At 44.8% G+C, this 16,046-nt stretch overlaps 2 protein-coding genes across 2 annotated transcripts; one reads left to right on the forward strand and one right to left on the reverse strand.

Annotated features, from left to right (window-relative positions):
- Positions 1-9,902: 9,902 nt before the first annotated feature.
- BORCS6 (BLOC-1 related complex subunit 6) lies at positions 9,903-11,559 on the reverse strand. Its single transcript, XM_042895329.1, is given in 3 exon segments — positions 9,903-11,075; positions 11,077-11,201; positions 11,204-11,559. Coding segments are annotated over 3 exon segments (1,125 nt in total). The 5' UTR covers positions 11,535-11,559; the 3' UTR covers positions 9,903-10,406.
- PNRC1 (proline rich nuclear receptor coactivator 1) lies at positions 11,471-13,748 on the forward strand. The gene is made up of 2 exons (XM_042895330.1): positions 11,471-12,071; positions 12,599-13,748. Exons 1-2 carry the CDS (start codon positions 11,643-11,645, stop codon positions 13,037-13,039), a joined length of 870 nt encoding a protein of 289 aa, XP_042751264.1. The 5' UTR covers positions 11,471-11,642; the 3' UTR covers positions 13,040-13,748.
- The last annotated feature ends 2,298 nt before the right edge of the window (positions 13,749-16,046 follow it).

The following is a 16,046-nucleotide window of genomic DNA, read 5'->3' on the forward strand; positions in this document are numbered from 1 at the left end:
TCAAACATTGTCCTTGTGAGTTAGTTTTGCTTTCTGCCTGTATTCATTGTGGAACAAGCTTTACAAGAACACATCCTACTCTTTCATGCAAAAGCTTCCCTCAAAACCAATAACAGAGCAAGAGGAATATCTTAGCACGTGTGTCTGCAGTATCACTGATCTTGCAAACCTTAGGAATAAGTTGGCAAGTGTCATTTTAGACAGTGAAATTATATAGGCTGTAAATCTGCCTCTTCCAAGCAATCCTTAAAGAAAGAAACAGAAATTCGTTTTCATTAGGCACATGTCTGGAATTCCCTAGAAGTATTCTTTCTCACATTCTCTCCACTTTAGGCTACATCACACAGTAACAACCTGGGGCAGACATTAAAGAATGGGCTTTTCCTCAGGCAGTGTGATAACCAAGGTCTATTGCTGGTCACAAAGTCACATAAAGTCAACGCCATTTCTTTCTACTGTTGATTTTGCCTTCTGTAGTTATGTGAAGAGGAACACAAATAAGCCTACTGTCTTCATACTCAAACCTTCACTTGGTATGGGTATAAAGCTGTTTTTCTCCACATGGACTTCAAGGGAATTACAAAGAGAAAGGGAAGGAGGTATAAAGATGACTTCTCTTTCCTGAGATGAGTTTCCTGGCCTTTGAGGTTCACACTGTGTTCCAGCAGTAGGAAGTTTTGGAGTTTGGCTAAGTAGTCTTTACGCACTGAAAGGGTGTAGGCTTTTCCTATGAAATCTTAACTGTTCTGTGAAAAGTCATTTTGTGAATTCCCTGATCTACTTCTGCTGTTCAGAAACTGTTCTTCAAAAATCCCTTTTGGGGAGAAAAATCTCCACATATCCTTCCACACACAGAGTTAGATGTGCTGAAATGAGTTCAGTATTTTATCTTTTGCTATAATTGGATGATGATTTTTTTTCAGAGACTCACTGTGGAGCACATTCTAAGCTTTCTGAAGACTTCTATGAGTTTCAGTGGATTGTGAATCAAACCCTGCCTATCTGTATTCTCTAACATGGAGAATTAAAAAAAATGTGTCAGAAAATATTTGTACACAACAGTGGAGAGTCATGAGCAGAACTGAAACACATAATTAATGGATTAGTGAACCATGACGCAGAGATAGAGGGTCTCAAAAGAGTATGAACAATATGGACATAATCCTGATTGTACATAAGGGTATGCTAATTTAAACTGAGAAGCCTGTTTCAATTGTTTGTATCTTAGATGTGAATTTTGCTTATCACAAAGGGAATGGTCAGAATGAAAAGACAAGGCATTTTGTTCTGAATCACAACCCTTTTAATTATTCTCCATTCTTCCCTACACTGCAGTTTGTAGCAGTGTCAAAAAGGGCAGCTGTTGCTAGGTAATCTTTACCAGCTTGGCAGCTGAAGTTCCAGCTGGACAGAAAGGAGTTTTTATGTATCAAACTGTACATCATTCAAACCTAAAGCATTAGTTCTAAATGCTCCTAGTTAAAGGTTTCTTTTCAGGAGTAATGTAGCTCCAGGCTGAGCAGCACAGCTCTGCAGGCCACGGGTCAGCAGGACATGAGTTGCTGCAAGGCCTTCCTGGGCACTTTGCTGAGCTCTGCAGTGAACATCGGGCTCACACACCCCTTTGACCCTCTCGTGCTGAGCGTGGTCTGTGCTCACAGGGTCAACAAAGCCAGGAGCTGATGGAGCTCAGAGTGAGCAGACCTCCCTCCCTCACTGCTGGGTGCCGTTGGGTCAAGCTCCTCTTTTCGTTATATCTCAGGGCTGGACAAAAACATGGTCTCCCTTTATCTCAGCTTTGTGAGCTACCAAGCATCCTAAGGAATCTTGGGTCCTTTTAATGCATGAAGCAGAACTAACAGAAGTACAAAAATGAAATCATTACTCTAATGTATAAAAATTCTTGGAACAAACTTTACTCATACTTTAATAGAATAACTGCAAAGGAATTTTATTGCTATATCTTCTAAGAATTCTGATATGGAGGAAACCAAGAGTTGAATGTGGGATAATCACAGTCAGTGAATTATGGTCACATCTGCCGTTGTTCCCCATCCAGCCATGTTCTTTAACACCTGACACCCACTGGCACCATAACAGTCTTTTTTGTTTAATTTTGTTACCTATGGATGATAAAACCACAAGAATTGAACTTGTTTTCTCTTTTTTAGGGGCTGTGGGCTACAAAGCCCACATCTTTTTACCATGAAATAGTGTTCTCTTCTATATGAACTATGGCATCCAAACACATGATAAATACATGCGTATCCAGTTCTGAGGGTATTAATCAGTCCAGTGCTACAGTAATTCCTGACGCTGAGGAAGTAGTGCCAGTCCCACAGGCCTGAGCTGGCAGACTGAGGAGCAGCCAGGCACTCCCACACCCCACTGACCTACTTCTTCTTCTTCTTGTTTCTCCTAATGAAGCAACCTGGAGCTGCCCTGCAGATCCCCATGGCATCTGTGGTGTTTTTCTGCCCCAGGGGCACACCACATGAGCACTGACTCACCACAGTGCTGCTCTCCTGTGCTGACAATTCACTGGTGTCAAGTGTGGAACAGGTCTCCAAAAGATTGCAGGCCTCTGCCGCGTCAGCTGTGCCAACATAACGTATGCACAAAGTCTATTTATTGATTTACTTTGTTAGAGGTAGTTTAAAACAGGAGTGCTGCCTAGGGCTCAGCCGTGGCTGAGAAGAAAGGAGAACCAGACAGAAATGAAACAGGAACATAAGGAAAAATCCTAAGTGAAAAGATGAAACAGATAAGCCTTTTGGTAAGACTTACTCATGTTTGCAGCAGCCAGCTGCCATTTTACATTTTGTTAAAGATAGGCTACCTAGCAGGCAGAGGTAACAAGTCGTGCCACTGAGGATACACTCAGTAACAAGAAGTTGATCATCTGTGTTGGACCAGGAAACTTTTGTTCCCCAACTGTTAAGCAAATCACTAGCAGAAAGATATTTGTAACAGACTGGCTCATACATTTGTAGTGAAACGTGCAGTTTTGTCCCAGCGGTTGTTTTGTCTGCTAACAAGGTCTAGTTCTGAGACAGAACATTAGTCTCTATCTCAAAACATGGCTCATAAATAGTCAAGGACAGACACTAAGTACCTTTGATTTCACAACCACGAATGATGATGAATGAACACTGCAACCTGAAGTTTCTACAGCTCTGTGTAAACCCCAGCAGTCATCAACATGTTACACAATTTCTCTGGTTTATATTAACACATACAGGAAATATGTTCCATGGCTCCCATTTTACACAACGTCCAAATCAGTTACCTCACTTACGGTTTGGTCAGAGTGTAAGAGACAGACCCTGGCTTTCAATTGGACTGAAGTTTTTGTAATTGTTGGTGATATGTATTTTAACAAAAAAGATTGTATATATGAAGAATGGCCTAAAGGAGCATTAGTAAAACTTGAATTTTTGCAGCCTAAGCATGACTTTTTACATGAGCTATTCAGCTCAGTAGAGATCAACATTTTGTTTGTTTTAAGACAGACATTCTAACACTTACTGAGAATTAGTACTTTGGTTATGAATTGCATTTGACAGCTGACCATGGATCACCACACTAAGGGAAGAACAGCCTTGTGCTAGAGAAGTTTATTTGTTTTACTAAAGCACGTATGAGTTGAATCTCGGTGAACAGATGTCAGGTTCTGACTTGGCATATCCTGTATTCATAATATGCAAGCCCATTCTTTTTTACCACTGCCCATTTGTGAGGTTCTTATTAATATCAGTGAGAGCCTTAAATATGTACATGCCAAAAAAAAACAAAAACAACAACAACAAAAAAAAAAAACAGGGAGACCAGCATTCCATCGAGCAGTACTCTTACTCTAGTATTTACTTAATCTTTCTATGGTTAAAAGGAAAAACAACACAGTTTGCTTTCGGGAGTTGAATGTATTTCATAAATATTGCATCACTTCACCATGCCACACGGCCTTTGGTATTCTATAATCCAGTTCTCAAGAGCAAATATCATTCTAGATACAGGGAGCACTGCAGAAAGCAGAGCAAGGAAGTAACAGCAAAAGAAGGTAAGAAGGAACTTAGTGAAACATTGCCAAGAACAAAGGAACAAATGATGTCAAAAGGCAGCATATCAGGTAGGCAGCAGAAGCTAGCCTATGCCAATATGTGCAGATGAACGTTGTAAACTTAAGGCAGAAAGTGAATGAAAGACAACAAGGGTAGCTGAAAGAAAACGTAAGTGAAGAGTAAGAAAGAAGGTTGTTACCATGTTGTATGATAGCAAGACTAAAGTAGTAAGCTACACAGCTGAAGCCAGAAGATGAATGGGATGAAATATTAACGCCGAGAACTAATAAGGCCCAAAGCAAGGATTTTTCAGGGGAAATGATAAACAACTGGTGTGCTGTGGAAAATGGTAAAGAAAGTGGAAACCATAATAAGTTTCAAAAAACTTTCTCGAAAGCTGATGACACTGGAGCAGGAGAGATGAAAGGCTTGTAGTTGCAAATCCCTTTCTCTGAAGAAGGAAATAAAACCAAACTAGATCCCTATCACCAACTGTAAATTGCATAGGGGAAGAAGCTGGGAAAATGGAAAATCCCAATTTTGTTCAGCAGTGAAGAACTCTGCTTTCTTTCCAGCTGAGGAGACGTCACTGGAAAGTCCCAGCCTGAAAAAAAAATCCAGCAAGTAAACAAATTGTCTAGGCGGTGAAAACAGAAAGAGGAACAAAGTCAGATGATACTTTGACTTTAAAGGAGCTTATTTTCAAGTTAGCATTTCCTTGATGGCAGCGGTTCAAATTCAGACAAGAAAAATCTCATTACAGTGAATCTGGCCAGAAGCTTCACTAATGGTATGAGGCTAAGTCATTTATTAAATATGTAAGGCTTCAACTTCGGATCTTTTTTATTTTCTGCTACAGTGTACAGTCCAACAACCCCTGTGACAAACCAGATATTATTATTAGATCACTGCAAAGTTATAAATAATTATCTGACAACTTTGTGGATTTTTTTTTTTTCTCCTGGGCTTATATGTATTTCCAGACAAGGAAGCTTTCCTTAACAATGTATTTCCTAACTCACTGGGCACGGCTGTTTGCATTATAAGCAAGTTTAATGATGGGAACTTTTCCAGCATTGTCCATCAAGAAAATAAGGAAAAGACATGGCCTTTTCTTCTACTTAAAGAAGAAATTGTTGAACAAAATTTTGGGATTGTCTCAATACTGCTTTTCTGCTTTCCCAGTTAATTAGCATTGATGCATTCTGAGCCAGTGTGCACGACAGCAGAACCCTGCTAGCAAAAAACAGATAGCAGTTATGAAAGTGTTGCACAGACTGTCATACACCCAACCTTATCAATATTAAACTAAAAATGTAGGATTTTATTTTCTTTACACTTTTCTCACCAGAATTTAACACAACTGCAGAGAACCAGCTCTCATGCATTATCCTTGGTAGCCAAAACTACGATTCTTTATGAAGTTGCCAACCTAGTGATATCCTCACAGACATGGAAAGAAGGTCGGTTATCAACCTTTGGGTCAGAGGGTTGTGTTTGGTTTTTGTTGTTAGCTTTTGTTTTTTCTTTTCATTGCTTCTAGTGTGTGTAAACAGTAGGAGAGAAACAACTGCAGGAAGGTGTGAGATGTTGATTCTTTACCATTCTTGCTGTTATCAGGTAAGGACATAATTCTATTGCTGTCATGGCAGGGGGTAGGAGGATTCTAACTTCCAAGGTGGAAGCCCAGAGCCAGGCCCACTTCTGCTACTTGAGCTTTGAACAACACAGAGCAATGATCTTGACAGTTTTCATCAGCCACCAAGCTGGAGCAGCAATGTGAAACCCAGGGAGTTTCAGTTCCTGTAGCTGATGCAATAACAGTCTTAGCTTTCTAAAGGAGAAATGGAAAGAAACTCCCTCTCATGTGTGCTTTTACATACATTGCAGAAAGGATAATCGATGATATCTTTCCTGGAAGAAGTGAGGGTTGGGACAGAAGTAGGGACAATCTTCACAGAAATCATTCTAATTTGATTCTTTTTCATAGACTCACAGAACGTACCAAGTCAGAAGGGACCCGCAAAGATCAACAAGTTCAGCCCCTGGCTCTGCACAGATTGTAGGAATGTCTCTCAAAGCAATTTCCTAACATTAAAAGTAAGCTGTGGCAGGAACACGATGAACATGCCAATGTTGACCAAGATGACATACTGTGCAGTCTGACAGTAAGTCTTGCCTTACGATCGATAATGCCTATTGCAAAAGCCTTTGTATTGAAGACTTGTTTTCACAGTTTCAGATAACACAGTTTGCTACAATAGCTAATCTAGGACTCTTCTGTAAAAATGTTGATAATTTTTAAGCATTAAAATTATTTTTTCTGTCTTCTGGTAGCACAGCCACGCTATCCAAAATCATTTCAAAATAGATGCGTCTTTAATACTGAGACATATTTTCTTCAATTTAACTAATATGCTGCTCCCAATTTCAGTTCCACATACAGAATCACAGAATCACAGAAACACCAAGGTTGGAAAAGACCTACAAGATCACCCAGTCCAACCATCCACCTATCACCAATAGTTCTCACTAAACCATATCCCTCAACACAAAATCCAAACGTTCCTTGCACACCTCCAGGATCAGTGATTCCACCACCTCCCTGGGCAGCCCATTCCAGTGCCTGACCACTCTTTCAGAAAAGTAGTATTTCCTGATGTCCAGCCTAAATCTCCCCTGGCACAACTTGAAGCCATTCCCTCTAGTTCTACCACCAGTTACATGAGAGAAGAAGCCGACCCCCAGCTCACTACAACCTCCCTTCAGGTAGTTATAGAGAGCAATGAGGTCTCCCCTGAGCCTCCTCTTCTCCACACTGAACAATTCCAGCTCCTTCAGCCGCTCCTCATAAGCCCTGTGCTCCAGACCCCTCACCAGCTTTGTAACTCAGTCAGGAATAGGAGTAAGCACAACTGTCAATCAAAAAAATCCAGGCAGAAGACTTTAGGGCTGGAAAAAGTACTTTGTACTTCAGTATACAGTTGGCAGCAAGATACACAAAATATTTATATATATTTACTTACTGAACACATGGTACAATTAAGTAACGTTGGAAATCGGCCTCAAAAGTGAAATGTCTGTGATATTCATTTCTGCTGCAGAGGAGTTGGGGGGTTCTGATGTAGTGAGGCTTTATCTGGTAAAACTTCTCTGAAAAGCATGGATTTGGGATCAGTCAAGAATCACAATGAAAGAACAAAAAGATCTGAATAAAGGAGAAACAAGCACACCTTTCTTAGGAAAAAAAAAAAAAAAAAAAAGGATTTCCTTAGTCAACTCTGAGTTGTCCTGAATGAAAAGAAATTAACAAACTAACCTAATTTCTAGTGGAGTCAGTGGCAGTTATCGGAACAGGGAAGTAAATTCTGGAATAGCCAATTCTGTACCTGGCTTTGCTCAGTGTTTGGCACGTCATTTTGTTGTTTTTCTTCTCTGACCTTGTCCATCTTGTCAGAACAGCAGTTCATTTGGCAGCTGATAAGGAACGTAAGGTCAACTGTAAAGCTGACTTGATTAAGCAAGAAAATATATGCAAATGTGTGTTAAATCTTGGTAAATCCAAACATGACTCTATCTGCTTAGTGACAGGTTAAGAAAAAAGGCTCGAATAACCTGAAAGCTAAGCTCAACATCCAAAAGCTGGAGAGTGCCAGGATTAACACAGAAGAGGCACACAAAAGCCTGGCCTAGGATCAAAAAGGCACTGTAGCAATCTCCAGCTGCAGCACCATCAGGTTCACTGATGGCTTCCAAGCTGCACGTAGCTCACGAGCAGTCCAAATATGATTTCAAGGGCAGGGCTGGCATCAGAGCAGCACTGATATGAATGCTGCCAAGTGACACAGTTCTGCAGAAAAGGAAGCCAGGATTGAGAGAAGGGCTGCAAACCACAGCAGCTGTGCATTAACATCCCAGTGCTGACTCGTATGGCTCAGAACAAATGCCTTGGTTCTCACTGTGGTGGCACAGAACAGGCTGGTTTCATTTAGCCACGCTTGCCACAGAGACAGTGAATGTGTGGTGCATGGATAACACAGGCACCTGGGAATGAGAACCACTTTGTTCAGCTGAGTCTGATGCTTGCACAAGTTGAAGCCTTCACACTGACATGAAAGAAGCAAAATATGCAGGCTAATTACCACTGCCTTCATGGCTGTGATTCACTAGTCAGCTCTTTTTCATCCCATGAATGACATCATGTTAGAAATTACTGCCTGGGGACCCAGAGTGAAACTGGCCCTGCAATCACAGTAATGGGTCTCCATGCAGGTACAAGAACGGAGTTTAAATTAGCTTCAAATTATTTTACCAAATAAGAAAAGGAATAATTAAGATGTGAAACACTTCAACAACAACTAATCAGTAACAATTTCAAACATAAAAAGTAATTATTTTATTTCACAGACATAACAACTTCAGCAGAGAATTAGCATTTAACATAAATGACTTTAAACGAAAAGCTATTGAAAACCAGTAGTATACAAAAATGTGTTTACTTTAAAAGCTTAACATTTGAATGAACAGAATGTAGCTGTACATGTGACTATACAAACAAGTCAGGTACCTCTCATCAATACTTGTAGAACAAGATCAAAATTGGTCTTAAATCCTGATATACAAAAACAAACAAACAAACAAAAAACACAACAAAATGACTGCACCTCATGATAAACAATACAAACTTTCCCAAGAATAACACCCCAAAACTATCCAGATTACTGCTGTTCCTCTGGTGTGATGTGACCTCTGATATCTGCTAGGCCCCACGTTCTCCTTTCTCTCCCAACTAACCTCTACTCTTTAACTGATAAGTCTTTTTCTGGAGCCACAACTACTCCCTAGCTGACATCACAGAGTGAGCAGAGCCTGGCTCATTTCCAGCATCCTCCCACTGTGCAGGCAGGAAGGCTGCATACAAAACATATTCCCCGTGCCAAGGGGGAGGCCACACTGAGAGGCACAAAGTTGGTCACAGACTGCAAACCAGGGCAGTGAAAAAAGCTCATTGTTTTGTTACAATTTAGTATTGTGCGTATTTAGAAGCACTGTGTATCATCAGTGTTTTGGATGAGCTTGCAGTGGGGTGAGAGCTGTACCCACTACAAACCTTACCACTACAAACTTAGGTACAGGACTCGTGGTATTTCTGGATACCTTTCCCCCAAGACCTTTGGAGGACACTGCTCACACCAGCGACACCACTACACAAACTACAAAATGCAGTGATCGTTTCTATATGAAATCTTGAATCTTGTTCCAAGCACACCCGAACCTAAACGGACTGCTGAAGTCTACCTGCATCAGAACCACAGCCAGCAGAGAACTTCTCTTAGGCCTCAGTGAAAATACTGGCAGCACAACAAAGTAACTTCTGCAGACAGCAATGCATGAACAACAGCTTTGAGTGCACAAATTCTACTAAAGGACTTAGGTCAATCATACACTTGTGTAACACAGTGATGTAATTGTATTTCTCATCATTTTTCAGTGGGGTGCAGAGACAGGACAAGGGGCAGTGGGCCCAAATTGCAACGTATGAAGTTCCATCTGAACTTGAGGAAAAACTTTCCTTACTGTGAGGGTGAAGGAGCACAGGAACAGGCTGCCCAGAGAGATGGTGGGGTCCCCTACTCCACAGATATTCAAGACCCACCTGGACATCTTCTCATGCGATCTGCTGTAGGAAACCTGCTTTAGTAGGAGGTTGGATGCAATGACCTCCAGAGGTCTCCCCCAGCCCCTACGATTCTGTGATTCCAATTAAAGAGACATTTCACAGTGATACCATTTGAACTTCCATGCTGTGAAAACTGCAGACACTAACAGACGCAAAGCATGTATTACCTGAAGGCCTTTATTTAGAACTTTGCAATTTGGCTTTTCTTAGCTGAATTTCAGTTCTGCTCCATGGATTTGGTGTTTGGCTACATACTTGAATTCTCCCATTTCCATCACTTATAGTTGTGTGCTGCGACACAAAGCTAGCAGTAAGAGACAGTTCCACCTATCACGCACCAAGTCAGCTGCAAAGCAGCACGTATGCCTGTAAACATCAAAAAACTATTCACAACGACTTCAAAGTTGGTCAGGCAGAATCACCAACGGTCGCTTTTAATGGAGCTCGGTCAGTTTTCCTAGCCCTCAATAAATAGAAAGCGTAAGGCGTGAGGAGTCCAAATTCTTTAATGGAGTTAAGCCGGGAAGCGCCGCGAGCGAAGTGCCGCGCTTCAGCTCAGCGCTCTCCCTCCGACCGCAGCTCGGGCCGCCCAGCCCGGCCCGGCCCGGCCCGCGGACAGCTCCGCGGCGCCGAGCGACGCGCAGGCCGCCATTTGGCGCCGAGAGCTACTTGCACAGCCCCTCGAGGCGCTCCAGCGTGCCCTTCATGTCGCGGATGCGCTTGGCCAGGGCGGGCACGGGCTGCATGGCGCGGTCCAGCTCCTCGCAACGCGCCACCAGGGCGTACATGGCGCGGATGCTGAGGTCGGCCGCCTCGCCCAGGCTCTCCACACCGTCGCGGTAGGTCTGGATGCAGCCGACGCTGAGCGCCGTCAGCGCCTGCAGCCCGCAGTGCACGTTGCGCAGCAGCTCGTCCACCTGCGCCGCCACCTGCCCGGCAAGCGCCACCACGTCCTGCAGCGCCCCGGGATCGATGGCGGGGATGGAGCTGCCGCCGGCCGTTGCCGCCGCCGCCGGCTCGCCCCGCGGCACGCCGCTCAGCCGGATCCGCCGCTCCAGGTTGTTGGCCACGAACTGCGTGAGCTGCCCCTCGCGCAGCACCGTTCCCTCCAGCTCCAAGGCGCTCGCCAGAGTCGCCCGCCGCCCCTCCGGCAGCTGCCGCCCCTCCGGCGGCGAACGTCCTGCCGCCGCTCCACCGCCGGCGGCCAGGCTCAAGGCCTCCAAGCTGCGGTCGTCCCGGCTCGCTCCCTCCTCGGCTGGAGGACCGGCAGCGGCAGCAGGCCGCGACGCCGGCTCCTCCATGGCAGGCCCGGCCGGGTACGCGCCTCCACCTCGGAGGGGGGCGCTTCGCCGCCTGTTTACGTCTCCTCCGATTGGCTGAGCGGCGCGAGGGGGCGCGGCCGATGCCGCTTGCGCTGCGCGAGATTGGCCGGTGGTGCTCAACGGGGGAAGCTCTCGTCCCTCCGCTCGCTTCGCATTTCGAGCCCGTGACTCGGAGACTGGGGCGTGCCCGTTGTTTGTGTCTGCCCGGATTGGGCGGCCTGCGGAAGCGGGCGGAGCCACAAGTGTTTGTGTCGCTTCCGATTGGTCAGGGTGGGGCCAGAGCGGCCACCGGTTCGCTGGGATTGGTGGTGCCCTGCGGAGAGGCACGCCGCTCTCTCCGTTCTCGCACGGCGATTGGCGGGAGGGCGGAAGGGGGCGTGCCCATCCCGTGTAACAACACAGGGCGCTGCTGGCTGCTCCTCTCACTCCCCCGCCATGTTCTCCTAGCAGCCGATCCGACCGTACCACCATCTGAGCCTATAAAGCCCGGGTAAACAGTCCTTAGCGACCCGAGCCGCTCATCCCTGCCGGGGCTCGACCCCTTCTTCCCTTTACAGCTCTGGGTACCCACGTCCCACCATGGTCACCACCACGGCGCCGCCGCCCTTCCTGACTCGAATCTCGGCGGGCACCGAAGATCCCCGGCGGCTGCCCTCGACGCTCCTCCAGCACCTCAGGCGAGGGGACAACAACTGTGAGAACCAGCCCAGCTGCTGCCTGGCAGGTCCGGGGGGCAGCGCGCGGCCCGCGCTGAAGAGAGTGAGGCGGAGGAAGGGCAAGATCCGGCCGGGCCCCGCAGGGCTCCTGCCGAGCCGTTACCAGCAGTTCCAGCAGCACCGCGCCGGCCTGGGCAGAAGGACGCCGCTGGGAGCGCACGGCCCGGCTGAACTCGGCGATCCCGTTGCTTCAACTGTCTCTGCCGCTCCCGGCTTTGCGGCGACCCCCACCGAAGAGTCCCTCGCACCCACCCCCTCCAGACCCGCGCCCAGCAGACCCCTCAGAAAGGAGGTAAGAAGGGGCTCCGAGATTTAATGACTTTTTTCCCTTTCACGGAGCTCCGTCCCCCCCCCCAGATTGGGGGGGGGGAGGGCAGCGGGCGGCTTACCCCCTCCCCTCGCCTTGTGTGCGTGTGAGGGGCGGGGGGAGGAGAGTTTCCGTTACGTTCGTGGGGGGGGGGGGAGGGGAAACGAGTGAAATTGCGGTCGGCGATTGGCTGCCGGTCTCCACCAATGGGCGGCCGCCGCTGCACCCAGCAACAGCCGGATTTAGCCTGCTGGCTGCGCGCCAGCTGCCCCTGCGCGCGCAGGCGGGACGTGCGGGGGGCGCAGCGCCCCATGGCGGCCGAGCCAGGACGGTGAGGGGTCCTCGGGGGCTGTGGCGGCTCCGCGTCCCGGAGCGCGCTTAGTAACGGACGAGTTGTAAAGACGTGGGATAGCCTGGGGGGTGACGGCTCGTTGCCGTCGCGTCCGTTGCCACGGGCGCCTCTGGAATCCAAAGAGGGATCGTGTGCTGACGCGAATTCTTTGTCTCTTCAGTTCTTGAAGAACAAGATGGGAAAGACTGAGAAGGCTGCCACTCCCCACGGCCAGCCCGTTCACGGTTTACATCTGTGTGAACAACCAAAGATTAACAGGCAGAAGAGTAAATGTAATGTGCCGCTGACAAAGATCGCCTCAGCAAAAAAGATTGAGAACTTTTGGCAAGATTCGGTACCGCCAGAAATCATTCAGAAGCAGGAGAAAAAGCCACTTAAAAACACAGAGAACTTCAGAAATGCCAAGTCCAAGAAACCCATCACCCTCACAGATGCGAACCAAAAAGAAAACTATGCTGGGGCAAAATTCAGTGACCCGCCATCTCCCAGTGTTCTCCCAAAGCCCCCCAGCCACTGGGTGGGGGGCACAGCTGAGCTGTCTGACCAAAACAGGGAGTTGATGGCAGTCCATCTGAAAACTCTCCTCAAAGTTCAGGTGTAGTTTCCAAGCTCTCTGAATAGCTGCAAAGCAAACTCCATCCAGGAAACTTACACATGCCTTGTTGCAAACAAAAAAAAAAATTAAAAAAAAAAAAATTAAAAAAAAAAAAACCCACAAACGAAAGACTGTCAAGTCTTATACTCGCATACAAAATTCCTTGTATTATATTTTTTATGGTTGTGTAAATAGTGTACATCATGTATTATGTGTATATTCTTGTTCATACTTTGAGAGGTACATTTTAGTTTTGTTATGAAAGGATGTATTTTGCACTGCCTGATTGGTAGATGTCTTGTATATACAACATGGACAGTTTTAAGTGTGCGCTTGACACATGAAGACTTGACTTGATTTGCACAAGGTAAAGAAAATTCTGAACGGAGAGTACAGCTTTCTGATGTTAAGGTTCCAGATCAAATGTGAATGGTTTATTCATGCACTGCTGACAATAGTTCTATGTTCTGTGTCCCAATCAAGTACAAACATGGAATTTTCATACAAATGTGAATTTCTGCTTGGAAACAGTATCTGGAATTCCTGTTTATCTGTTTGTAACAAAATTAACTGGAATTTGAGTAGAATTCCAACTCATCGTGTTGAGCACTGCTGATTTCTTTTAAGAGAACAAAAAGGAAAAGAGCAGAGCTTTCTACCATAAATTTAATTGGTCACTAAAAAAAATTAAATAAAACAATTTGGCCTCCCCTAAGTCATGTCTCTGTTTTTCTTGTGTGTGTGTGTGTGTGTGTGTGTCTTCAAGCATTTGAACTTAAATTGCTGTGTTGCTGCTTTTTTGTGTGCGTAACTGATACATTTTTTTTTTGTCCTTGTCAGCCTTTAGTTATCCAAGTAACAAAGAGGTCCAGTAGCTTACAGAACGTTTCCTCTGTAATACATCAGAAGAGGTTCCATATCCTTGTTGAGATTCCTTATCCTTTTGTTTCTTTAAAACTGGGATTTTGAGACGGTTGGAGAATTAAATTTGAATTCATGCTGCAATGCTCCTTAACAATTTCCATGGTAAGCAGTCACTGAATTCGTTGATACTGAAAGGCAGCAGTGGCTGAAAGAGGGCAAATGGAGCTTCCTGTTCTGCACTGATACTGTCTCCTGTTGGTGGCTGTGCTGGAAATTGCTTTCCTCTGATCTAAAATTCCTAAGAAACTGGGCTGCGGATTAGTACGACAAGGGTGTTGACATCATGAAGATTTATGACTACTTTCAGTATTTAAATTGGATGAGTAAGTCATGAGATGAAAAAGCTTTCTTGAATTTTCACATCCACTGGAAAAAGGAGGAAAAAAAAAAAGGAATCTTGGGCATTAGTTTATGAGGAAGTTTACGTGAGAGGAAAACAACCAGTGGGGTCCTAGGTAGAGCATTCCTTTTCTTAGCGTGCGCAACAGAGATTCAGGGACCAACTTTAGCCAGATTTGTATCAAGCGTTGCTGCTAGTTTGTATCAAGTGCTGCTAGTTCTCGCAGTGTGCTCACCTTGTAGAGCTTGTATGAATTGGTGATACTGATTAACCACAAGTTCCAACCTCCATTGCTTAAAATGTAATGGAGATCATCTTTGCATTATATATTTGAAAAAAAAAAATATAATGCCATTAAGTTACATAAGTACTTGCTCTGAACCAGAAGTTCACACAAAAACTTGGGAATACACCAGATATTTCCGTTTCACTAACTTTTAAAATATACCTGCATTAATTAATAGTGTTACATTCTTGAGGAAAACGTATGGGCTCCATAATTTAGCAGGTCTTCTGGCAATAAAAATCTCCATTTTTGAATTGTCATTAAACAGTATTAAGACCAAGAGAAATGCCAGTAGAATCTCACTGAAAATGTGTCTAGCAGGCATTAAGTCCAAAGTTTACCACTTTTGGTGCATTAAGGGTTTGTTTGTTTGTTTTCTTCTTTTTGCCTAATGCCCATGAGGTGTGAAGGAAAATGCCTTTAAGAACTCCCCATAGTTTTTGCTAGTACTTAATTTTACAGCTGAACTCATGATCTTACTGAATCTTGGTAACTAGCTTGACAAGTTCCAGTTCCAGAAGATGTGGGTGGGCGTTAATTAAAATACAGCAACCTTTTTTTCCCTGCTTATTACCTGTGCTACTGTCAGTCTCTTTTCCTCCCTGCCCTTTGGAGCTGACGTCAAAATATTTAGTCTAAATGATAATTCTGATCCTACATGGAACTTGCCACCATAACTCACCTCTGTTTCTGCCTTGATTTGCTGTCATACATCTGGGGATTACAGAATTCATTTGAAAGCAAGTGACATTAGTTCTCAGCTCCTCAGAAAGTTCTTTAGAGCTGTTGAATGAGACTTCTGAACTCTAGAAAATGTTTCACACTTTGTTGGGTCATTAAGATTACAAGGGTAAGATAATGTGCTGTTCTTTACTCTTTTACCTCATCATTTACTCATTACACAGTGCGTAACTTCCTGAGTTGGCTACTGCAGTGTTACTGATGGTCCTGTTACGATCTGATGCTTAATGTTGAAATCTGGTTCTTCAGGGCTTTGGATTGAATCCTGGTCAATGGGCTGAAATATAAAACTCAGTTTACATGCAATATAACGCTTCCCAAGATTCCCTGGAAAATCAGGTCATTGTCATTGCATAGGGCTGCATGTTGCATATTCTTTATTTCTCACTTTATGATATTCTTAACAGGGAGTTTCAATTTCAGCATTCACTCAGATCTGATGGATTTCTCATCCTGATTCCCTGAAAGCCAGGCATTGTGTTAGATGAACGCATTGCTATTTGTTTTCAGACTTCATGAAGAAAAACATGACTGGTTTCTGTAAGACTTCGTAGTAACGTAGCCTGAAGTCTTCTTGAAGTGAGTAGCCTTTAAAGAAGAAAGCAGTCAGCCCCAGTGTGTGTGTTGTGATCGGTCATGTGGCTGCTGTGTGCAAACTAAACAAAATACTTAGTAAATCTTCTGAGTTCAGACAGAGTAGGGAATCCAAACTTACTGCATTT

The sequence above is a fragment of the Lagopus leucura genome, unplaced genomic scaffold (assembly GCF_019238085.1).
Source record: "Lagopus leucura isolate 7727_CA_CO unplaced genomic scaffold, USGS_WTPT01 Super-Scaffold_73, whole genome shotgun sequence".
NCBI classification, from domain to species: Eukaryota; Metazoa; Chordata; class Aves; order Galliformes; family Phasianidae; genus Lagopus; species Lagopus leucura.